Source organism: Anguilla anguilla, chromosome 5 (genome assembly GCF_013347855.1).
Source record: "Anguilla anguilla isolate fAngAng1 chromosome 5, fAngAng1.pri, whole genome shotgun sequence".
NCBI lineage: Eukaryota > Metazoa > Chordata > Actinopteri > Anguilliformes > Anguillidae > Anguilla > Anguilla anguilla.
The window spans coordinates 51,170,186-51,195,639 of record NC_049205.1 but is presented as its reverse complement, the minus strand read 5'-3'; the positions used below and the strand labels follow the sequence as shown (position 1 = coordinate 51,195,639).

At 38.5% G+C, this 25,454-nt stretch overlaps 2 protein-coding genes and 2 long non-coding RNA genes across 4 annotated transcripts; 3 read left to right on the top strand and 1 right to left on the bottom strand.

The window, feature by feature from the left end:
* Window positions 1–12,093: 12,093 nt before the first annotated feature.
* LOC118228438 (protein preY, mitochondrial-like) lies at window positions 12,094–13,351 on the top strand. The gene is made up of 2 exons (XM_035419962.1): window positions 12,094–12,442; window positions 12,843–13,351. The coding sequence occupies exons 1-2, from the start codon at window positions 12,225–12,227 to the stop codon at window positions 12,985–12,987; spliced, it is 363 nt and encodes a 120-aa protein (XP_035275853.1). The 5' UTR covers window positions 12,094–12,224; the 3' UTR covers window positions 12,988–13,351.
* On the top strand, window positions 12,847–13,351 carry LOC118228439 (phosphatidylinositol N-acetylglucosaminyltransferase subunit Y). Its single transcript, XM_035419964.1, has one exon. The coding sequence runs from the start codon at window positions 13,060–13,062 to the stop codon at window positions 13,273–13,275; it is 216 nt and encodes a 71-aa protein (XP_035275855.1). The 5' UTR covers window positions 12,847–13,059; the 3' UTR covers window positions 13,276–13,351.
* A 2,350-nt stretch (window positions 13,352–15,701) lies between these two features.
* LOC118228440 lies at window positions 15,702–16,835 on the bottom strand. Its single transcript, XR_004765490.1, has 3 exons — window positions 16,757–16,835; window positions 15,969–16,048; window positions 15,702–15,800 (listed from the first exon to the last, which is right to left on the bottom strand). It is a non-coding gene; the product is annotated as an uncharacterized LOC118228440 (long non-coding RNA).
* A 7,099-nt stretch (window positions 16,836–23,934) lies between these two features.
* On the top strand, window positions 23,935–25,147 carry LOC118228419. The gene is made up of 3 exons (XR_004765484.1): window positions 23,935–24,045; window positions 24,311–24,411; window positions 24,624–25,147. It is a non-coding gene; the product is annotated as an uncharacterized LOC118228419 (long non-coding RNA).
* Window positions 25,148–25,454: the final 307 nt, after the last annotated feature.

Genomic DNA, 25,454 nt, shown 5'->3' with positions numbered 1-25,454 from the left:
TTAGCATCCCCAAATTTTCTATGGTGATTACTTGACAGCAAGGTCAAAGGCAATTATGCCTTACGGCCACTAAGTATCATCAAAAAGGGAAAAAAGAGAAGCAATGGAGAGACAGTTATTTCATCATAACCACACAGTCGCAGTGACTTGACAGATTATAGATGAGGTTCATTTTCATTAAACCTTTTCATTTGACAACCAGCTTCCTTATAAGGCCTGTTATACCATGGTTACGAGGCACGGAGGTTGTCAAGTTGCTGTTTGGATTTGAACTGAAGTGTCAACAAACCGTCCGCCTTCAGCAGATTCTGTGTTTGCGGTACAGCAGCACCTACCAATAATAAGAAGATCCCAGGACATACTCACAATCAGTTATTCTGTTTGAACTGACAGCCAGAACCTGCAGTTTACTGCAGTATCAACAAGTCAAGTCTACTGGTTCGTGTTAGGTCTGAAGAATATAGTCAAAACAGACATGATTATGTCAGGTCAGCTGCTCACCTAAAGGTAACATGTCTTCAACCAGACAGGCTTGTGGCAGGAGATGTCACCCCCTCCAGAGAAAGACCTGAGAGCTCTTCTCATCATTTTAACTTCAGGTGTTTAAGTCAGTGATAATATTCAAGCCACGTCGAGCCTTCTGAACTGTACAAAACCATGAGAAAAGTTTTTTTGACAAAATTGAACTCCTGAAGTCAAAACTAAGACTTTAAAAACTCAACACTGAAGCTTAAAGTGCACCAAGAACCACTTGCGATAGCAACATTACACTCAGGAATAACCCGATTGCACTCATAGATGGGGCATGAAAAGACGGAGATGTTTTCAGAAGTTTAAGGTCATAAAGAATACAGGATTAAAGACTTCAAGGGTCTCCCGAGAAATCATAGGCCATGGGTAAGATGCTTGGCAAGCAAAGTACTCCTCTTTTAAATTCAAATTGGGGCACATTTGATAGAAAGATAATGCACATACTTAACAGTAGAACTACTGACAGAATGGAATGCGTAATTCACTAATCAACAATATTTTTAATGGCTGAGTTATGCTATAAGCAGACCTGTTTCCTTTCAGGCTTCACTTAATTGTTCAGACCTAATGGCTTTTTCTTGAATAGGATGCATATTCTGCTGTTTTTATAGGTATGAGCAAGGAGATGAGTTTTATATTTGCGGGAAAGAGTGGAGCAGGACCAATCAGATTGTCCCTCCTTTCAGTAACAGCCTAGAAAGAGGCTGCATTCAGACACAATGGAGCGGTTATCATTGTTCCACAAGGACAGGTTCGGTTACCCACAATACAACGCGGTTCTGATTACGCATGTGCGCATGCGTGTGTGCATGCAAGGCTTGTGTGTGTGTGTGTGTGTGAGTGTGTGTGTGTGCATCCTTGTGCATACATGCGTGTCTGTGTGAGTGTGTGTGTGTGCAGACAGGTGAGGGATTGCAGTGAAGAGTCTAATTATCTCTATATGTGATTGAGATTATTATATCCTAAACTATACTGTCTCCTCTTTACCCTGATTCTTTTTAATGATTTAAAATGTGATTGCAGAACCTATAATAAGAGAAAAATGTAATTTTATTGAGGCCATTATTTTGATTATAGTACTTCCTGCAGCAAATCATTAGCATTCCTTTTTCAATCTAGTGATATGGAATAGTTTGGCTATCAGGTGATATCCCTCCAAAACGTCTGGCCAAAAACAGTATTGTATTGAGACTTGGCACTTATAGTCTTTCTTTGATATGTGGTGCAGGTGTGATATGTTGTTGAAGTTTGCAGTTTGATTTCTTTGCCGTTCTCTGTGAGATCGGTTTTCTTTTCATTTATCTTTCAGCATTAAGGACAGAAAGCTTCAAACGCTTACCTGGCCAGCTGTTCCCAGCAGGATCTCTCTTAGTCACCTGCTCTTTTGGTCCATCACGAAAGAGCTCTTAAAGATAGGGACAACAGGAGCATCAATGTTTTGCCTGTTCATATTTTGACCAAATCTTTCAAATAAAGATATGTAAAACATTTCACTGTAAATACGTTCTGCTTGCTTTCCCAATTACCATTGATAGGTCAATTGCCCATATATGTGTTTGGCATCATTATTTAACAGTATAATACCAATTTTAAATAAATTTAAACTGTTTCAGCTCAAGAACTATTTCCAAAAGCTGACCTCAGAGACCACTGCACAGATCTGGGAGACAATGCTCGCACACAACCACAATGTGTTTTTAAAAAAAGCGCATCTACAGAAAGATGAACTACACTAGCACAGGATTTATAAAAGATTAACTGGTTTGTCATTTTATTATGTTGTACATGGCAGAAAAGGAATAATGACAAGCCATTTTATCCAGTGAGGAGTAGAAGAGCTGAACCAGCATGATGGGAAGTAATTTTTAAAAGGAGACCGGACAGTCTACCCTTTGTATTTGTTATTTCACTCTATTCAAGCAGGATAAAGGGGAGCTCACAGTGCAGAAAATACCATGGTAGGGAATCAAACCCCTGACCACACAATGGGGTTCATATATGGGTCGAAACCTTATCGTTAAAAGTTAAAATTAAAGTTTAACTGAAGTTCAATTGAAATTAGGCTCCAGTGCAACCTCAGGGCTTCACTCATAGCAAGTCAGACGGAACAGTAGAGCCAACTTCAACCCAAGCTAATCACATTGAGAAACAAGTCCCAGGGCACTGCAGAACGAAAGCTCAGTGGAAGCTCCAGGGAGCCTGTCCTCTCCATCTGAAAATTGGTGCTGTCACACAGAACGCTCATTGGCATTCTCCACGCACCATTCCCTTGCATCGCCCACTTCCCCTAGAGGACACTGCTCCGGCCCCTGACAGAATCTCTATTAATCTACACTCCCAGCCTTCCATCTAAAACCCATCATCAGCCTAACAAAGGTGTCTGGCCGTGGATATGGCCCTAATTTGTAAACGGTCATTAAATCAAATGAACTGAGGTGAGGGCTGTTTATATGAGAGTGCATCTGTTCACATCTGTGAATGAACAGGATTATTTGGCACAGCAGTAATATGAGGACACACGATATTAAAGCCAAGGGTGACCTGGAGTAAAACTTCCACTAACATTTTTGAGAATTAAATGTCATCAGATACAACTTCTACTGTATATCTTGGTGAATGCCCTCTACAAAAACTGTTCTTTGAAAAAAAGTAGTGAGGCTAAGTATCTATGCCTACCATATCTCCAGACTGCAAGGTCCTTCACAAACAAAAAGCAATTAAATATTTTAAAAAGCATTTAAAATAGAAATGTTTAAAACATTAAGAAAAAAAACAAGGACAAACCAGACAAAAAAACACAGACTGGCCTGTATGATCAAATGACCCACGTTCTGCATTCTAAATTCTTTTGTGGTGTGAGTAGGAAAAGGTTTCTGTGATTATGGATTGAATGTCATGTGACAGCATGCTATATGCCTCTGATGGAAATGGGTTATTCAGCATGTCAGGACATACCGCGTCCCCGAAAACGGTCCTCAAACAAAAAAACAAAAACAAATCACTGGTTACCTGCATGATATGATTTTAATTATCATTTATTATCCATAAGGTTCCTTTCAAAGGTAAAGGTGTTGATTCACCAGAGAGTTGTGACACTGCACTGAAAAGCAATAAATGGGGAGCAGCACTTAATACTTATTAACATCTGGAAACACTGAGTCATAGCAAAGCTGCAATATAGCTTGTGCCACAGGGACCTATTTTCTGAATGAAAATTATGTAAATCAGCTGAGGTTTATTTTTTACTGAACATCTAGGATGACAATGTAATATGATTTTTTTTTTAAATGCACAACAACTCCAGCCGTGAAAAATAATTAAAATGACAGATTGCAACTACTCTAGTTTGAAGACATTGTACATGGCACTTCAGGGATTGAAATAATATGACTGTGAGCAGTCAACTCGAAAAATTAAGAGCGATGCTGCTGTCATTATGCTGATAAATGTTATTCTTACCTGGCGTGACACCTTCTCACCTGAGGTGAACCGAAGACACACAGGAGACAGCTCAAGCAATGATGTCTGACAAAGGTGACTGAGGCCTAATTACGGTATACAATATGTACTCTGCTTTTTCTTCCAGAACATTGTTGAAATGACATCAACATGGATCAGACCTATGGGACACAAAGACACTAAATCAGGGTTTCGCCCCCAGTCATTGCTGTAGTGACTATGCTGCACTAACCATTACTGTCCAGCTGTTTTTTTTACAAGCAAATTTCTCCCAGAGAATTCTGCACTCTGGGTTGATATTATTACCTTTATGAGGATACACTTTATCTACAAAGAGAACACATCAGCACAAGTCCCAGACAGGGTATATCATCAGAAGCATTCAGGATGGAATTACCATTGCGAAGTACGTACAATGCCTTTAGTTATTTTATCATTATTGATAATTAAGATGATTAAATCTCATTAACTGAAAGGATTTAAACACAATAGATGACAATATTATCTACTCCACTTGCACCACACTTTCACACATAAGATTAAATGTTCAGACAGAGAGAGAGATAATGAGTCCTTAATTAGCTGGCTAATTATGCCCTATTAGCGGCCATATCGTTCTTCGAAATATCGGAGGAAAATATAATGCCTTGCATGTCTTGAAGCAAAACAACAAGTTCCTCTCATGTATCTTTTATGTTCCTTTTGAACACTCAGCAAGCTCAGCAGTAGCTCATCCTAGAGAATACACAATACACCCAAAGAACAGCTGACACTAATAGATCAATTGGGACAGCGCCGGTCCTTTGAAACATATAGTGTGCTGCTGTTGATGCACACATCAGGCAGCCAAAAGCCACTTAGGATGAGTTCAGTTCAGCTCAGTTTTATTAGTCATATGTAGGTTAACACAGGGTCGACGGTACAATGAAATGTGTTGGACGAGAAAACAGGTCAGCTCAGCACAGGTTTGCTGAGTTGACTCAGAGCTCTCGTCAGTGCAGCCATCTTACGGCGTATCGGAAGTACTTTAGACGACTTCTGACAGAAAATGAATTTCCACTTTTCTGAAGCATCTTAACTTTCATAAATATCCATCAAACATAACAGGAAGGAAGCTTCCTGAAAATAGAGTGGACGTTTGGTGTTAGATTAAATCACAGATTTTTTCAGATCTCCTTTTCAGGAGAGAAAACACTGCCATCTTTTGGTCATTCATTGATTAGAATTTTTGAGAAGCCTCCCGAAAGAAAGTCTGTCTTCAGTGGATTAAAGCACCTCTGTGCACAGAAAGGTAGAAGACAGTTTCAGCCTAAAAACCAAAATGGATGAATGTCTTACTGGACCATGGCACAACGTTGCACTGTGCACTGCAAAATAATAGTAACTACACTTCTAATACGATCTCTTTTTTCAATCTGACATTACAATGCATGATCAGTTCAGCTTTACTGGCACAACAGACAAATAAGTACTTCCTGTTTTGGTTTACTTAGACTTTGAGCTTGCTGTTGGTCAAAAATGGAACCTTGACATAAAAATGAACCATATTACCAGGTAAAGCAAATGTAAATGAATAAATTACACATCTAACTACATTTGATTTCTCATTAACTGTATACTATACTCATTGTCATTATACTAATAATTTCTAAGTAGAAAACACAGCAACACAGCAGAGAAGGGGCCGGTGTATTGTGTAAAGCAAAACAGACATAAGGCTAAATGCACAGGTTAACAAGACGACTAGATGTACCTGCTAAGTAACTTGATGGCAGGCAGTGATATATGGCAGCAGAACTTTTCACTCGAGTCAGCGCTGAGCAGACTCTGCTGTGTAGAACTCAAATGATGGGAACTGCTGAGCACATAATAGCTAGAGCCCTCCCATGTGTTTAATGTAGGATTACTTCACAGCTAGCACTGTGTGAAACTGACTGCTGTGCTCTAACGGCAAAATAAATGGAAGACGGAATTAATATTATAATAGACCATATAAAAACGCCTTGACAGGAGGACCTTGCTCGGGCAAATTAAAGGGCCAGTTCACCCAAAAATGAAAAAATAAATGGCATTTTTCCACTTACCCAGAGAACTATCTATCCATCCAGAGAGATTAGCTGAGATTTCAAGATATCCAGTGTAACTCACTCTGAAACAATGAACCATATGTGTATATATATATATATATATATATATATATATATATATATATATATATATATATATATATATATATATATAATCTCAGCTACATTATCCCATAGTATATGTTTTATGAATGCACAGTTGAGAGCTGCTAAAAAGTGGAGACTAGTTCTCCGTCAGCAATGTCCCATTAGTAAAATGCTGTCGCAAATGAAATAATTGATACTAGTGTGCTGAAGTGGTGGATATCTACAATCTACGGTATGCGTACCATAGTGACAAGGATGCTGAAAGTGTATTGGTTGCACAAATCACTGAAAATTGGTTTCACTGTTTTAGGTAAAAGGGCTGAATTGACAGCCCTGATGATCTTGATAGTGCTTTGAGGTCCTGAAATTCATGGACAATATTTATAGTTCAAATCCTGGATCCAACTGGATTCTGTTAAAAATAAAAAAAATAGCATTCACATTAATATGCAAGTCAAGTTAACAGGGAATGTACACAGAGCAGTATGAAAGGTTTAGGTCCACACTCAACAGCATTGCATCAGGCTATTCATGAAAAACAGTTAAATGCATTTTTTTTTTTTTGCCAGCCAGTATTTAGACAAAAAAATTACATAGGCCTAATTGATAACATGGTTTATAAAGCTACGTGTTAGCCAGGGGCTATACCACTGTGCACCCTACTGTTTCTAATTAGCTGAAGCCACGTAGGTGTGACCTTGCTGATTACATGGATGAGAGACCTCCTTGGGGAAAAAAAAAACTGCATCACCATTTCATAAAAGTGCCAGACCTGGCTAACAGCATTCCGGGGTCAGCGAGTACATACGCAACATCCCTAAAGTGCTAACACATTTGCACACTAATAGACAAATGCAAATTAAACAGGGGTGGACATGACCTTTTCAGCCTTTACATTTAAAAAAGTGGCCCATACCCATCTACTGTCTCCTCCAGCCTCTAAGGCAGTGTGCTTCTGCTCTTTGCAAGCACTGTCTGCAGTGAGACAGGGCCTCCCAGCACTAAAGATCGATGGTATTTAAAGCTGAAAAGTGCACTGATGGCTTAGAGACGTCATTATAATGGAGAATATCAGAGAAAAGCGTCGGTAGAGTCAGAAATACTTCATTTACATGCAAGTGGTTTCTCAGGCTGCCCAGGGGTTGCATCTGTCATGAAGTGTTTTTGACTTGACAGATATTTGTCAGTCACTCATCATAACGTTTTACTTCTAGTGAACATAAAAAAATGTACATTTTAAGAAATTGCATTATTAATGTATTTGGGTATCTGGGAAACAATCTTATTATTTAGAGTTGCTATGCTCTGTGCTCCACAATTTTTGATTTGTAATCGAACGATTCACATGTGATTAAAGTACAGATTTTATGAAAGGGTATTTTTATACATTTTGGCTTCATCATGACGAAATTACAGCACTTTTATACACAGCCCCCTTTATACATATTTAATTGAAATAAGATTTGATATGTGGTACATTCATTTGAAATAATATATTAAAATCTAAAATATAGCTGGTGTTTCTGGTCTTTTTTTTCCCTCACTAATATCGACAGAGGGGAGGAGGGTGAAACCTGTAAATGCTAAACATTTACAAAAAAAAAGCAAAAACTCTTTGTTAATGAATAAATAAAGTTTCAAGTCACCCATAAACATTTTTATAGATTTAATCTGAGAACAGACTCCGCCTCATCCTGTTACCCCTGGCTGCTGGAGACTTGTGTGGTTCCACAGGACCGGCAGTATCAGGAGGAAACACAATCTAATTCTGCTGCTCGATTGCAGGGCCTGGGGCCCGTGATGAATGAACATATATATCCACAATGTCAGTAACTTACTTCTCTGAGCGGCACTGGAATTACTCGGCTAACCACGACCAGTCAACAACAATCCGACACAACACCGAAACCCAAGAGAATATCTCCATGGCCTACGGATTCACCATGTGACCAACAAAATATCATTTCAAGACTATCTATACAACTGCCCTGATTCCACCAATGAAAATAAAGATACTGAATCAAGTTGGATAGCTTATTTTCTCTCTTTGTCAGGTAATGCGAGTCATCTCCAGGAGAAGGAAAGCACTGATTCATGCTGAAGCTTCCCTAACCGGACACAAAGATCATTTTAGAACAGATGGCACCGTTGTCTTAAGTGAATCATCATTCATTTGGCAACAAAAGATATCAACCATATAGTACACCCATAGGTATTTCATGAGAGTAGTGGAACCAGCAGTGGAACCAGTTTTCAGCAGAAATCTGGGCTTGAGCAAATGAAGTGAAGTAGAAGTAAAGAGGGCTCCCCAGGACTCATTTGGAGGAGCCATTTTTAATATTATACCACCTGGAATAGTATATGTTATTGAATTGGGAAGGGGAGCAAAGCAATGCAGGCTTTCAATGCTTCATCAACAAGTGAGAGAGGAGAGGGAGGGAGGGAGAGAGATAGGCAGAGGGAGAGAGAGAGAGAGAGAGAGAGAGAGACTCTGAGAGTCAGTCAGTCAGTTGGTCTGAGGTCAAAAGAAGCTGATGTTTCGGCCGGTGATGTGACAGACACCATTACAGGGGACTACTTTGGCCTTCATAGTCATGAAGTGCTAGGTACACTCTACCTTCATGGTACAGAGACAAGGACGTATGGGCCACTACAAAGCCACAAGTGAGAATCAGTGCTAATATATATATATGATTTAACACAAGCCCCCAGGCAACAGCTGTGATGCTGTCCTTAGAATGTTAGTATACTCAGCAAAAGTTTTTCATACAGGCATCAAAAGATGTTGGATACTGCAGGAATGGACATGATAGAATTGAATTATGCATCAATTGAACTGTACACTGCCATGTGGTGAAGATTGCGTTTCTTTTCCAAGCTTGAAAGGACCTGATTGTAAGTGGCCTCCCATTATGTTTTGCTGTGAGTGTTGGTGCCTTAATGCAGAGGGAAAGATCTAGGGAGATAAAGTAGAAAACACACATGACATCAATTAAATGACATGATTCACACCCACAGACTCCTGGCCAGGATGCTTTAAAATGTTAATGACTCAATTGCTTCTCTTTTTAATTTGACTGTCAATTGATTTTAAATCATCTGATTACATGAAACTGACATTTTTGAAATGACATTTAAAAAACCCATTTCTCCTCATTTTACCCTGGAGTACCCAGGAGACAGCAATAGGTGAAGTTGGGGAACATAGCCTGAACTCAAGGTTACAGCAGGAAGCCTATAACATGTAACATTCAACTCGCCCCTCAGGTTCTGAGTGGGGTTTGGATGTTGGACAGCTGGAAAAGAGCAACTTCCTTCACATCTCCAGAAATAAAATGCACTAAACTGCAGCTATGTGGAGAACTGTACTTTCTTTAATCTGAAACACATCTCTCAATGTATACCTTTGATAAGTATTTCTCTGTAAAGCAGATATATTAGGGTTACCATCCTGAAATCCAGGTCTATTATAATCACGGGCCAGCATATATCCATCTTGGATTAGGTCCATACTTAGTACACAAGAACCAGTTAATACAGCTTGACTTCAACATGCACCATGCAGACCACAAAGCAAAGATGACTTTGCACTATGGACAATATTACAACTCATTTTGGTCACAACCCTCAGGAATAGTCATCTATCAATGTCAATAATCAATGTCATTGTCCCCCCTTTGTGTTTATAGAGGAATTCTGTGTTGGTCACATGTGTATGATCTAAGTGTTATTAAAAATAAAGGACAGAACAAAAAAATGTAATTCATGATGATATAAAATGGAGAATGTATAATAGTGCTTTGTGGAGTATAAACCATTCATTGCACCTTTACAGATCTGAGTACTTAAAAAGGGAAAATGTACAATAGTGCTTTGTGGAGTATAAACTAACTCCAGCAGCTCTGTGAGCTGCATTTCTGCCATTTATGGAGGAACCATGAGAACAGCTGATGTTGAATCCCAGAATCCCCTGCTGACTTTGGAAAAATAGATTCAAAAATGTTATAATCATCATCATCTCTGTATGATGAAAAGCGCTAGATAAATAAAATGTATTATTATTATGATTATTATTATTATAACTTCTAGCAAAACAATCAAAAAATGCTACAACAGTTTCATCAGTCACAGGAGTTAATCCAAATTACTGTGAAACAATGTACTATGAAAATGCAGTTTGTTTAAATGTATAATAAGGCCAAGAAATGTCATCAATATCCAACACATGACCAAAATTAAGTGGCATTGCTTCTCTACAAAACAAATCACACCAAACCTGAAAAAGCAGCTCATCAAAGTTGTACTGATACTTGTGAGATTCCTACACACTCGTGCCTCACTGATTAAGTCGTCTTTATCACGTTTCCATTTTTCCAAAAGGCATTACATGCGTAAATCTTCCAAGAAATTTTTTACAATAGCCACTTGTAGAGAGAAAATAGGGGTGAATAAGCAAAAGGAAAAGCAAGGTAGTATGTCCAGTGTACATATTGTTTTATAAATAATGCAAACTTGTTTATTGTCATGACTACATAGTTACTACATGCGTATTATAGTGATTGCCTACAGTATTTCATAGATGTTATTACTTATAAAGAACAAACTACTACCGAACTCCCAACCTCATTTTGTACTATGTATCTGACATGTTGTGTGTCATCTCAGAACCAGAGTTAATTAAGCATAATTCAAAACTTCCTTTGCTCACACAACTGTTGTTTTTTTTTTTCTTTTTTCTATTTTGGTTGTTTTTAAATATTGCATATATCACAAAATAAACAGATAAAACCCTATTACAGGAAAAATTGCTCAACACTGGTTCCTTGTGCAGATATGCACATAAATAATTTGTGTGGTCATTCTTCCAAAATAACTAATTCTGTGCATTTTGTAATTAGGGTTACATTCTTACCATTCTTAACATTCACTTGTGGGTGAATAACAAGTGCATTCATTAAAGCCACTGTGCGAACATAAATGTGTCCATTGTTTGCTCCATCTTGGGGACAATATTGTAATTAACTGGTACAAGGAACCTGCTACATAAATCCAAAAAACTTTGTTTCTATGGAAACCCATTTATGGTTGTTTTGCTTCGACTCAGTCATGATTTGCACTGAATGGCTATTTAAAGAGCAAGTATTTAAAAATCTTCTGAAAGAAGAAACCTGGTTTAGTTGATTACTATGCTACTGAATTCTATTTCCTAAATCCATAGTGACAGACTTGTTTTTGCAGATATAATCGAGCATTATTCATTCAGTTCTCAGGCTCAACGACAGAAACAGTGTACAACTCACAGAACAGTATAAAAGAATTAATGTTTTAGAGGAACAAGATGATTGATTTAACTGACTTCAAATTACCTGCAGCGTAATTATGAACTTTTCATTGAAATACAAAAGCAAACCAATCAAAATGGAAACATCATAAATGCCTCAACTGTATTGTTTACTAAAATTGGCCACTGCCTTGGTCCTGTTTTTCAGCAAAAGACCTCAAAGGAGATCTAGAAGGACAAACAGTCATTACTAACGTTTAAAAAAAGGTTGAAAATATTAAGTATTAGACCATCAAAAATGACAAATGATTAATATGAAATGATTCAAATAAACTTGCAACAACACTGGAAAGGTTTTATAACAATTTAGGTGATACCAAAAAGTTACAAGAAAGGTTGATGGATGTAGGACTACAGTGCCATCTTCGGGTCAAGTAGCGTAACCGCTAATTTATACCAAAAAAAGTAACATTTGGAAAATGAAGAGAAAATAGCTTAAACAATATGAATACATTTATTGAACATTCCATTTCAAAATATACTTAACCAGTAACAAATAAAATATGTGTAGGCGCTTAACACAATCGATAATTGTAAATGCCCATCACAAGTGAGAGCTTGGAACCTACCTTCATTAGACATACCAGGAAGGGGGACATTTTTAGATGTTGTACAAATCTTTCTGACGTAATCTACACTTAGCCAGGAAGCTCATTGCTTTAAGTCAGGCGGCGTAGTAGCCGTCAAACAACAAACTAAAGTATACTCTATTTCGGATCATGTTCCAGAGTGCCTGCAGAAAGTTGGGTTCAGTAAGTTGCAATCTTCATAAAGCCAGTATTTATGGATCATTGATACATGCAACAAGGCCTTTGCAAATAGCTTTTGCCAGGACTTTCACTGACGGCGTGAAGGACATCAACGCAGACAACAAACCCCAGTTTGATATCTCCTTACTGGAATTTCTCGTCTGTCCGCTATCCAAAAAAGCACTGAGGTAAGACTTTCATTTGCTAATTTGCTAGCCAATTGCAGATTGTTTTTAATCTTTCTTCAAACTGAGTTCATTAGGTCTTGCAATTGTCTGTGTCCTTAACTTATATTGTTTAGCTAAATTAAATAAATAGGGTAATTTAAAAATGTTTAGCTAACTTAGCTAGCTACTAAGGAAGTATCTTTCAATTTGTCATGACCGAGATCGATAACTATTGTTAGCTGATCTTGAACTTTTGCATCATTAGCTAAAAATCTGCACGCGTTTGGGAAACCCAAAAATGAATGTTAAGCATGAGCCATCCATCCGTAATTGCACACGCATAGCTTGCTTTCCTCCTGACATCATAAGCTGGTGGAGTCTATTGCGATCTGTTGGCTAATGCGGATGTTTACCTGTCTAGGTACGACGAGACGACGAATGAACTGGTAAACGATGAACTTGGCATAGCTTATCCTGTAATCGGTGGAATTCCCAACATGGTACCACAAGACGCCAGAATGATTCGGAAAGATTCAGAAGAAAAGGAAAACCAGACGAAGGAATAATCCGGAAAACGAACACACTTCCAAAATATTGTATCATTGGACCGAAACTGTACGTGCTAAAAATCGAACACTATGGTGTTTTCACTGTCTACCGTGACTGTACTGGTCCCAATCGTCTCACTTTTGGGACTGTTCTATTCTGCGAGTGTAGACGAGAGTTTTCCGCAGGGGTGTACCAGCACAAGCAGTGTGTGCTTCTACAGTCTGCTATTACCTGTCACCATCCCAGTCTACGTTTTCTTCCACTTGTGGAAGTGGATGGGAATTAAATTATTCAGACACAATTAGCGCTGTTAAGAATGAAAAGCTAAAAGTTGTACGGTGCGGATGGCAAATAAAGACAGTCGTTTATGACAACACGTGAGTATGGAGAAGTGTATGCTGTTTAATTCTCCATTTCTGTTGTCAAAAGTACATTACTGCAACTCAGAACACATTCGACAATATCAGGAACCAAATATAATTGACATCAAATACATGTAAAATACTTCTGAAAACATTTGAAAATGAAATTCAATTCATAAAGCTGATGGCACTAAAAATAATGGGGGGGAAATGTCAGGTTGCCTTAGGGTATGAGGAACATGCAAGTGACAGGGGGATCCTAGGTGTGAGCGAAATGTAAAGTGATTAAAGGGGGTATTTCAGTGGCACAAAGTAATGAAAGATTAGTTCTAATGATGGCCACAAGTTAAGTCTGCCAGTAGTGACAGAGGAGACCAGATATTTTTATGTGAATTCTGTGTGTAATGAAAGGAGTGTAGGAGGAAATGACAGCAAAAAGTTGCAGAACAAGTAATGCACCAGGAACTGGCACAGAGGACAGGCCTGAGTAGCACATGCAGCTGTTATGACACCTGACTAGAACTGTACAAATACAGAACACAGATCTCAAAATTAAACCAGATACACAATGCAGAGTAAAAGTAAGCTCAAACATATAACGTGCATATTAATAACACCAGTACTTGAGACGGTCAGTGAATATAGCTGAACTTGCTATTTTCAAACTAACATTTTAACTACTGTAAATGCAAAGAAAAATGCCACATTAAAAAAAAAAAAAAAAAATGAAATTATGAAATCCGTGAATATTTTCCAAGATCAGAAAAAAAGATACACATTTAGCGTGTTTAATGCATTAAATGCAGAATATAAATGCTTCAGAAGGTGAGTCAAAACCCAAAACTGAAATTCAGCAACATATACCAATCTATTATACATCAGGGGGAAATTTAAAATACATACATATGCATTTTATTTTTTGTGAATATTATGATGGCCTCAGTGTTGTCATAACGACTAACCACTGTCATAAATTATTCAGCAGTTTCATGTTTTGTGTATTATACTTCCCTTATAATTGTCATTGCAACATGTACATGTTATTTAATTAACTACCTGAAAGGCTACCAGGAGTTCAGATCTGAAGGGCGTCTGGTTTTCATTAACATTTTCAACTGCGCCATCTTTGATCTGGTCATGCCGTGATCCAAAAGGGGAGACTGGGGCTTGGGGGACTGGACAGCCCCCTTCGCCCTGAAGAAAAAGGACTCATTCAGCCGAGTCTGCACCACCTTCAGCTGAGCACTGCCAGCCTTGGTCACAGCATGCGTTCTGTTTTGCTCATTTGAACCTGTGCTCGTGAGCTTGGGATAGAGAGGGTAGCAGTTGGTCTCCTCATGCTGCCGTTCGAGCTGCCAGTCTGTGGATCCGGTGGGCTGCCTGTGGGGTCTCTTGGGCACGCTCAGGTCAAGCGCCCGTTCTGTGCACTCATGCTTCTGACGCAGCTTGTGAAATCTGAGAGATGGCGTAAGTGCTGGAGAACTAAAGAAATCGTCGGTTTGCGTGGCCTTCTCAGTGGTTGACTTGGAGAGGAAGAGGTCCTGTGAGAGCTGAGGGCACAGTATGCCACACTGCCCATCCCTGGGCTTGGTGAAAGATGCAATCACACTACTGCTCTCCTCACTTGAGCTTTCCATAGGCCGGAAGGTCTTCTGAGTGATGAAAAGCTCCTGGCTGTTGTTTTCAGCTGTCACCTCAGACTCTTTACAGTCACTTTCCCTCAGTGGGTAAAGAGCTGTGTCCTCATCTTCAAAGGTTACGTGTGCCTTTCTGGACACAAGAATTGACCTGGGTTGCATTTCTTTAGCACAGGTCCCAGGGGGACTAGGTTCTGGTACTTGAATGTGTTCTGTTCCTCCTTTCTGTTTTTTCACTTGGCTACAGACACATTCAAAAGAACATGGCAAAGAGTCAAAAACAACACTTTTTCTACGTGGGGCACCATTCTTTGACTTTGGGTGAATCTGACTTTGGGCTTGTGCTGGCTCCTGTTTCAGAAGGTGAGAACCCTCAGAAACTGGATGTGGTTGCCTGAATAATCCACATCCATGTCTTCCACTTTCAGGAAACATGATCTCCTGAGATGCTAAGGCTTCTGCACGCTGATGTAAGAGGCTGACGTTGCTTTGGTTTGAACCACCCAAACTCTTAGTTTTCTTGTCTTTCCTCAGTTTCACAGGCAGCGGCAGGAGACAACAGTCTTGCAATTTTGATTTGTCTTTATTCTTTTGTTTCTGATGCTTGTCTTTGTGTTTTTTAAACTTTTTTGCCTTTTTCCTTCTCAAATTTGCTTCAAAAGCATTGTCGTTACACAAGAGCATCTCTGCTTTCCTGCTCAAATGCTTTTCCCTCTCTTTGCTTTTGAGTTTCTTTGATTTATTTTTATTTCCCTTCACTGAATCCCCATAATGTGTCTCACTTGCACAGCAGACTTCCTTCTCCATGGTCTGAGATGTGCACATTCTCCTCTGTAATAATAATTTAAAAAAACTTACAGAAATAATTTCTACTGTAATTTTCTGTTACTAACAGCATAGTTCTGACGAGAAAACAAACAAATCCAATACTTCCTGGCTGTAATTTAGATATATTTCTATGCTGAATAATTATTTGGGTATGAAAAACATTAGCCCTACCAGATACTCTTCCCACTCCTGCTGTTCCTCCAAAGATGATGAGGAGTATTTTTTCTTGATCTTCTTGGAAACCATGTGATCTAAGCAGGAACATGTATTGTATAATGATTTTATAAGCAATATAATATTATTTTCCTGTAAACAAAAACACTACTTATAAGTTCATTCATATTCAATCCTATGTCACCACTTAATTCATTATAATGGAATTTGACCTTTATAAGTAATTTGAGTATTTTGAGTATTACCAAGTAATTTGAGTATTCTTCTAAAAAGAAGAAGCCGTTTGCAGATTAAAGAATGACAATGTATTCAATTTGACTAGAACACTCCTTTGTTTTAAACAAAGTAACTATTTTACTCGCCACAGCTAGGCCACGACAAAATGTCTTTTCCTGTTCACTGGCAACAACTCAATTATAGATGACAGTCGATCAAAGCCTGACATCAGCTGTCACAAAGTAGGCCTTAGCTGAGCAAGCTTGGAATCCCTAGCCTACTTATAAAAAGTATCGGCACAGTAGATAAAAATGAACGAATTTATTCCATGAATTATATCGTAGCGAGGGAAGGGGCACAAATAGTATTTAAAACAAATATCACTATAACATACAACGGCTCTTATCGCTGAGGCTACACAGTGGCTAGTAGGTAGCAGGCTAGTTTGTTAGGAAACGTGGATCACCACAGGGCCAAACTGCTAATTTCATTACTGTATGCATGTGCCCAGCTGTGGAAATTTTCAACGAATATAACCATCACAAATTTTAAAAGATGAATTTTTATACCTTCAAATGTTCTCGCACTGTCTGTGAACTATGCTGAAGAAGGCCTCCCGTAACTCAGTTTTCAGACCGCGCAAAATTATCACCTCCGATGTCAAGCGCATGCCCATTTTGATGACCAATCCGTATGTTGTGGAGGTGTACAGTGGTCCTTTGTCCGCATTGATGAGGAACTGCAACGATTCTTACAGTTCCTCAACAGTAAGGCGGCAACCATTTTAGTAAGATATCAGAAATACGAGCATACAGGAACAGAGCCCCTGGTTCACACAATACAGTGTGTCATATCGAATAGCCTACATGCATTTCGTGCTGGTATACCTTGTCAGTAAAGGAAGCATAAATAAGCTACGTTTTTAACAGTAAGTAGTCGTGTTTATTTAATCGTGCGCAACTATGGACAATGAGATAACTTTTGTAATTAAAGTAATACATTTTTTTACATGGTCTAAATACTTTTTACTGTGTTCCATTTAGTATCAACACAGTCGGTTTAAGTAGGGGATCTGCTTGTTTTACAACTAGACAGAACCAATGAAAATATCTTATTGTAACCGGGAAATGACTAGTCTGTTCCAAGGTTTAAATTTTTTTGTGCTGACCATCAAATTGGCCTGTGCGGCCGCCGGCCCCTGACCAGGAATGTAACCTCATTGCACCCATTCAATCTATGAATAATCTGTTTAGTTTGCACTGCAGTGATGACTATTTTTTCCTGCAGTCGCTGTCAAACTGACTGCAAAGGAAATGCCTCTTCACCCTTCAAAGACAGAATCTCATTTTATCACTCTTTCTACTGTGGGAAAAACGTCTATTCTTGTAATATCCCAGAAGCAGGATTGTGACAGCCAGTGAAAGCAATGTGTCAAAGACATTGCTAACCTAGACTTGCTGGGAATATCGGACTATGAAAATAAACTCCCCTTTTGAGTAGCACATGTTAAATAATCTAGAGCCTGTCTTGTTAATTTGAAAAACTTCTGTTCTTACACCATGAGTGATGGAGGAGGAATGGAGGAGTAGGTGTGATCTCTAGATTTCTCATTCTCCAGTATAATGTAACTGAAATTCATTCCAGCACTGGCAAAACAATAAAATCGACAAAACTGGCAAAACAAATTATTTTTTATTTTTTATTTCAGCCCACTCATCTTTGCAGAACTGCTTTAATTCAGACAAATTTGTAGGTTTTTGAGCATGAACTTCTCATTTCATGACCTGCCACAGCATCACTATTGGATTGAAGTCAGGACTTTGACTACGTTACTCCAAAACTTTAATTTAGTTCCTTTTCAGCTATTCAGATGTGGACTTGCTGTGTTTTGGATAAATGTCTTTCTGCATAGTCCAATTATGCTTCAGCTTCAGCTCACAGACAGATTACCAAACGGTCTCCTTAATAATCTTCTGGTACAGAGCAAATGTTTCCTTCATGGTTCAATAATGGCAAGTCATCCAGGTCCAGATGCAGCAAAGCATCCCCACACCATCACACAACACCCACCATGTTTGACTCTTGGTATGATATTCTTACTGTGAAATGCTTTATTTGCTTCACGCCAGACATAATGGGACCTGTGTCATCCAAAAAGTTATACTTTTGACTCATCTGTCCATAAAACATTATCCCAAAAGGCTTGGGGATCATCCAGATGAATTTTTGCAAATGTGAAACAAGCACAGATATTTATTTTGGTTAGCAGTGGTTCATCACCTGGCTGTGTTCAGTCAGCTGTATCTAATTATCAATTAAATTAGATTAATTGATTGATTGTCTGTTACTTTTTCACATGCATGATATGGGTGATTGATAACTTTTTTCATTAAATAAATGTGTTTTGTGTTTACTCAGTTACCCTTGTCTAATATTACATTTTGTCTAATGATTTGAACCCATTCAGTGTGACAAAAATGCAATAACAGAGGAAATCAGGAAGGGGGCAAATACCTCTCCCGGCACTGTGTATGTAAATTGAAAATAAAATGCCACCAATTAGGTGATCATTAGCTGGAACAGATTCGATCATAGACTATGGTGTATATAGTTTTACACTGGCAGGAGGTTGGACATGATAATCTGCTTTACTGTTAATGCTATTGCAAATGTTACTGCTGTAACAGCACAAATCCTTGTTCTCAGGGTAGCAGGCTTTCACACTCCATTACATCCATTCCCCTTTCCTAAGGTGGTGTCACCAAGCATGTCTTTTAAAGATCAACCCAGAGAAAGGTCATGCTTTAAAATGGCTTTCATTAAATCTCATTACGTCAGTCTCCAAATGCGTAAGTCTCCACTGAAGTTACTCTACTGTAGAATGGTAACAAGTTTTAACTGAATGCTCTTGTATGGGTAATGCTCAAAGGAAGATCAGATATTACATTTTTTCAGATAGCTGGATAATTTCCTTCCAGTTCACTTAAAAGCATACAGGGGAAAAAAATCAGTGTTAATCTAGAAAAAGAACTGTGTTGAGATAACATATCACTTCATTTGTCTAATACAGTTTTTATAATATAGTTTAATGTTCATTGGCATAGTTTTATTCTTGCTTAACTTATTTTTCAAACGACGACTGAAGACCCACCTCTTCAGGCTGCACCTCTCCCCATCCCTCCCTTCCCCCCCTGTAAATGACTAAACTTAGGGGTGTAACTAGGCAGCTGTTTAATAGGTGACTTAGTTGATGCGCCAGTCTTAATGACTACTTGTATTTTTATTTATTTTTATTTTTCCATAGATTGCGTTGTTGCCGTTCTCGTTGTTAGTGTTAATCAGTTTAACCACCAGGGTCCAAGTTGAACTATGCGGTTGTTCCCTGTACTTGGACCGGTACTTCTCTCTAGGGGTTTCGTCATACTTGTTCCTGGTTATGGTTATACACTTTGTTGTACGTCGCTCTGGATAAGAGCGTCTGCCAAATGCCTGTAATGTAATGTAATGTAATTTACCATAATGTCCAATTAGGTAGTTGACAAGTTGTCAGTGGAGTCTATCACAATTTGAATTCATAACTTATTTGAGGATGCTTATTTTTAATGCTGGCAAGCAGACAGATGTGTCCAGTTCCGGTTGCTCTTAAATGCATGGTTGCATTTAATGTAGTGACTAGAGGAACGGTTATGTCCCTCTAGTTTCTGCACTTAAATCTCTGCAATCAAAGGAAATGGGTCTGTATGGCTTTCTGGTAAGCGCAGTATTTTCCCTTTCTCTCCCCAGGCATGAATCACGCTGAGCAGCATGGAGAACACGCCGTCATCTCAATATCCGCTCAGCGTGCTTCTGTTTTCCTTTCTGTGCTCTTCATTGTGGAAAGTCTGCGGTATTTCAGTTCCCGTATGATTTTTTTTTTCTCTCCAATTGTTCATGCTGTGCAGAAAGGAACATTTTCTTGGGTCTTTGCGTGATGTGGCTGAGGTGTGGAACAGGCTCATATCTTAAATGGAAGAGGTGACTCTGTTCTCTATTTCTATTCTGTAACACAGCAATCAGGATTTACTTTCATGGCATGTTTTTGTTTATTCTTGGAGCCACCAGTCTGAAATTCAGGCGCCATTATTTCCCAAACCCAGCCACTAGAGGAAATTAAAATGTTTCTAAATCAAAAGAGGTAGGTCATGATCCAGACATGTTTGGGGTCAGTGTGAAGCACTTTATTAGTGCTGATCAGGTCCATGAACAGTGGCTTGTTACATATGCATTGATGAATGGGTGGTAGGTGAGCCCTGGGAGCTGCTCTGCATGCAGAACGCCATGCCTGGAGCAAAGCACTGAGGTCACATTGTGGTCATTTACTGCCAGGCATAGTGAAGAGCATGATTAACATATGGGGGCCAAAGAAAATTTTGGCTCTAACCGCAGCAAAAGGGGTAATTACCTGCTGTGGCTAATAATAGATATATGCTCATTAATAACATGATACCCAATTTATATTACTATTTTGTTTGTTTGAACACATGATTCAATCAATAAATCAATCAAAATTTATTTATATAGCGCATTTCACAACAATTGTCACAATATGCTTCACAGACAACCCTGGCCTAAACCCCCACAGGAGCAAGCCTATAGCAACAGTGGCAAGGAAAAACGCCCTGCATTGCATCTCCCTGTAATGTTTATTTTTATTTATGATTACAAATTTATTGAGTAAATTTACAAATTTATTTCAAGACTGCTTCACTGCTTTTTAAAATTTGTTTGTGACATTGACCTGACAAGAACTGCTGTAGGTATGATTGCAGTGCATCAAGTATGTGTGAAATTTGTAACATTTTTTTCTGTGAACTAGACAGAACCTTTCTGGAGCAATAAATCTGATCTAAGACTATTTTAGAAGCAGTCTTGTAGTAAAAGTGATAGAAATCAAACCAGTGTATCTCAATGCTCCTGAAACATTCATACAACATTAGCTGATTGGGAAAGCCATGCAAGGGTTCTGTACACTTCTATCATTTATTTGAAAATAAATGTCAAATGTACAAACAGTATGGTAACAAAAGTTGTTTTACACCTGTGAAAACAATGGTATGCTATTCATTTGTTAACCTGATTGCTGAAGCTCATGACATGCAGGTGCATATTGTCATCGCATTGTGGCTACACTAATCTCGTAGCCTACATGTATAAATTTGGGGAAGCATGAATTTGATATTCAATTATTTTTCCCTGTGCTAGTACAGTTGTGAAATGGAGGCAACCTCATCTACTGGCCTGCAAACAGCACGTCACCTTTATCCCTGTTGAATTCCTCTGCACACTTTCTCTGCTGCATACCATTGGTGAGATGCCTAGCAATGCCCAGCCATGAGGTAATGTGAAGGACAGTTTTGGGGTTGAAAGGTCCTCCACCCCCCATGCTGCTATAAACTGCTTGGAATTGTACAGATGGGGTTTAGGATCTCAAGCAAAGGGCAAAGGTTGATGTGTTTGGTGGGTGTCATCTAAACAGGCGACGACTACTGAAAACTGTTACCCTGTCACGTGAAAGGTGGAGCAGCACAGTCTTAATGCAGGCTGCGTTTATAAATCCCATAAATGTGCTATGTAAACAGCCTTTATTGCTTCCCCACTTGTTTGTGTTTTTTAAAGTACCTGTACGTAACCTGTGAATGCCTTTGCCTGCCTGCTTACTAAACTCACTGTTATAACTTCAATAAAATCAACATTGAGCATATTCAGCATCAAATGGAATTGTTGATGGCTTCAGCTGGAAGTGCAGCCAATTGGAAAAAGAAATGGCCATTGACTCCCCCTCTCCCCAGTATTTTGTACCACTCCCCCCCACACTTCCCGCCTCTTCCACCCTCCGCCCCCAAGCTCTGGTTCCTGGTTTCCTCATACGGTGCCCTGGACTGCCTGCCACCTGCCGTCATGATTTTTTTTTTGCCGTCTGTGAGTGGCAGAGGGCATGCTCACTGCCCTGACAGAAACCCTAACCGCTCTGTGGAGGAAGATCTATAGGCTGGAGCTGTTTGGGTCCTCTCCCAGACCTTCTTTCCTGTGTCATGACATAGCCATTCCTCTTCCACATTTAGAAAATGTCTCTCATGGTTACCTAATGTGTCATCTTGGGCCCATAAAAGTAGAACAGAGTTGACTGACTCCCGTGGATTATGAGGGATGCAGGTATAACCCATCTGGAGAACTGGCCAACTGTCATTAGAAAAAAGGTTGAATTTGGGTCATAATCCAACATGTCCAATGGGTTTGTTTGATTATGATGAGCTGTGTGCTATTCAACAGCTGAGTATGGATGTATTTGCTCTGTTCAGATGGCTTCAGAGGTTGTCACTGCACATAAATTATTGATTTTGGATGAGGGTGGGGCTCCTCCTGAAATACTTGAGGGGGTTAGTAATGTTTATTCTAAACTAAACCTTGGCAGAGTTTTTTTTTTTTTTTTTTTTTACCTTTTAGGGGTGTTGCAAGGTAGCATGCTGTCAATGCAAAACTTAGCAACTATTTAAATGAAAAGGCTTCCAACGGATTAGTGTCCATTCAAATGGTCATGATATCACTTTTGACCCATTAATGCAACTCCTATTTTAATACCATCTTAGCTTTTATATTTAAAAAGTAGGCTTTGCACTTCCAAATTTCAAACGCATGTATAAAATATAAAAAAGGGTTCGTTCATTAATTTGAACTTTCTTTACTGGAACCGAAATGTGCAAGAATAAAGAGCCTTTAATGGTGTGAAATGTCATGGGTCCAAGTGAAAATAAAAGTGATGGATTCCTGCCGTATTTCCTCCTCCTGTTGACTCCGCTGTGTTATAAATACTGGGAATTTCTCTTAAAAATACATCACCCTCAAGATGGGCGTCGGAAAGTGACGAAATCATGTAGGTACGCCTCCAACATTTATGCCTGAAGTTGGAATACGGCTTTGACGTCATTGTCTGGGGAAGCCTTTTTTGTTTGAATTATTCTGACAGTTGCGCAGCTTAATTTGAACGTGTTGTTGTAAAAGATTGTTGTAGATCTCCGGGGAAACCCGGAATTAACCAGAGCGAGTCATAAATTTCGTTAGATAGGTCGCATTGTGTCAGCCTCTCTTTGTACCTGCCAATTACGCATTTAAGACACATTCCTCAGTTTTTCAATCGTCACCAATAACTAGAAATGCTTGAATGAAACTTTCGGGGATTCTACGTTTATCATCAGTATCTTAATTTAATGAAAACCTAAGTATCACAGATATTTATGGTAGTATTCAATTCCAGGTGCCTTACCTTGTAACCGTCCTCAATCGTCTCCTTTTTTAATTTAATTAATCTTTTTTAATTTAATGTTTTAACAAATACGCGTTCTCTCTTGGATTGACGCTTATGGCTACCTACTACAGAAATGTATGTTGTTAAACTGAACAGATGACATATGCTTACAATAATAAATAAAAATAATTAATTAATTAAATGTTGAAATAATTTATGTTATAAATGATTTTGGCACACTTCACACACAGGGCAATTAGCAGGCAGCTTCACAAAGGTGCTGAAAGCTGAATTAGGCAGCCCTAGTGGCGCAGTCATGCGCACGCCAGCATCCATCAAGTTGAGGGAAATGGGGGGGGGGGGGGGGGGGGGGCGACGGATGAGGAGGGTGGGGGAGGGGGGTGACATCAACACCAATAATGAAGGCGGCTCATCAATGACCACTAGAACTATAAAAGGAAGTTTTGGACGGTTACTCTAATCTCAACTGATAGGCTGATCCACAAACTCCGTTCACACTCCTGCGCAGTAAAATAACACATCACAATTTCACTAAGACAAGACAGTCAAGAAGTGGTAAGTAACTTATCGACACACTTGTTCTGTTTGATTAAATGGATCAGGATACTGTGATCCATGATTATTCTTATATGGACATTATTACACAGGAGTTTAACAGTGAAATACAGTACAAACAAATTAAACTAAATGAAAAATGACGTCTACAGTACGAATTCTCATGTTATAGACAAAACAGATTTTCTACAGTTTTAAATAAACTAACAACGGTCACCATGTTTAGAGGCATGTACTAAACTACTTTTCCTCATCTACTTGACAGGTCATCAAAATGTTTTCTACGAGGAACTTGGACACATTAATTGTAATAATTTTCCTTTCCATGTTATGTTATTCTTTGAAGTCTGAAGCAAAACCACTGGGGTAAGTTTATTTTTATTTCGTGCGATTTTACATTGCAATGAATACACCGAGTTTTGTATTTATATTGAAATAAAGATGACTGTATTAAAACCGGCATACATTCAGTATTTCCAAGAGACGGTCATTTCTAAATAGCCGTTTACATTTAAATCATTTTTTTTTCAATAGACTGACTATTGGACACTAAAATGTATTCATTTTGGTTTCATCAGAAAGCGATCCATAAGTGAAGTACAGTTCATGCACAACCTTGGAGAACACAAACATGTGCAAGGGAGACAGCACTGGCTTCGGATGAAGTTGAAAGACATCCACACAGCGTCGCTGAGAAATACTGACAGGGGAGAACGAGTTAGAGCAAGGAGGCTCCTTCCCGAAGATTTTCCGGTACTGGACGAGTTAACACCCAGTGAAGTCGAATATATATTGAACTCTCTGGAAAAGTTTCTGAATTATCGGCAAAATTGAATGTGTGTCTAAGGGCAACGAGGAAACTAAATGTCTAAAACGATGGCCTTATTTTTTTAAATTTTAGTTTATTTTGTTGGCAGATGATATTTTAGTATTCAAAGAAAGGTGTGCATTACAAACGCTAAGCCATTTATGCACCTGCAAAAGCACTTTATTTATTCCTGAAATTTTGAATGACGGATGTGACCATTTTAGATTATTTATTTTTATCAATATTTATTTTAAACCGAATACAAAACAAATACGTGTATTAAGAATATAGGACCAAAATGCATTTATTATTACCATTTGTTGTTGTTGTTGTTGTTACTATTGTTATTATTATCATTATTATTGTTATTATTATTATTATTATTATTATTATTATTATTATTATTATTATTATTACAAAACAAACAACAAAGCACAGCAAAAGTAGAATTGACTATTTTTGTTTTGTGTTTAATAGTGTATAATTGTGACAACATTGCCGGATTTTATTTTAATAAACCACTGTATGGATTTTACATGTTTTTATGCAGTACTGCACAAAATATTTCATAGAACAACATCAGTAAATATTTAAATCACAC

What these genes read in the sequence shown, in the direction of transcription:
- LOC118228439 (XM_035419964.1), top strand. Translation starts at nt 13,060, where the DNA reads ATGGTGTTTTCACTGTCTACCGTGACTGTACTGGTCCCAATCGTCTCA.
- LOC118228438 (XM_035419962.1), top strand. Translation starts at nt 12,225, where the DNA reads ATGTTCCAGAGTGCCTGCAGAAAGTTGGGTTCAGTAAGTTGCAATCTT. An exon ending in CTATCCAAAAAAGCACTGAG is followed by an intron (nt 12,443 to 12,842) that starts GTAAGACTTTCA and finishes TTACCTGTCTAG; the next exon opens with GTACGACGAGACGACGAATG.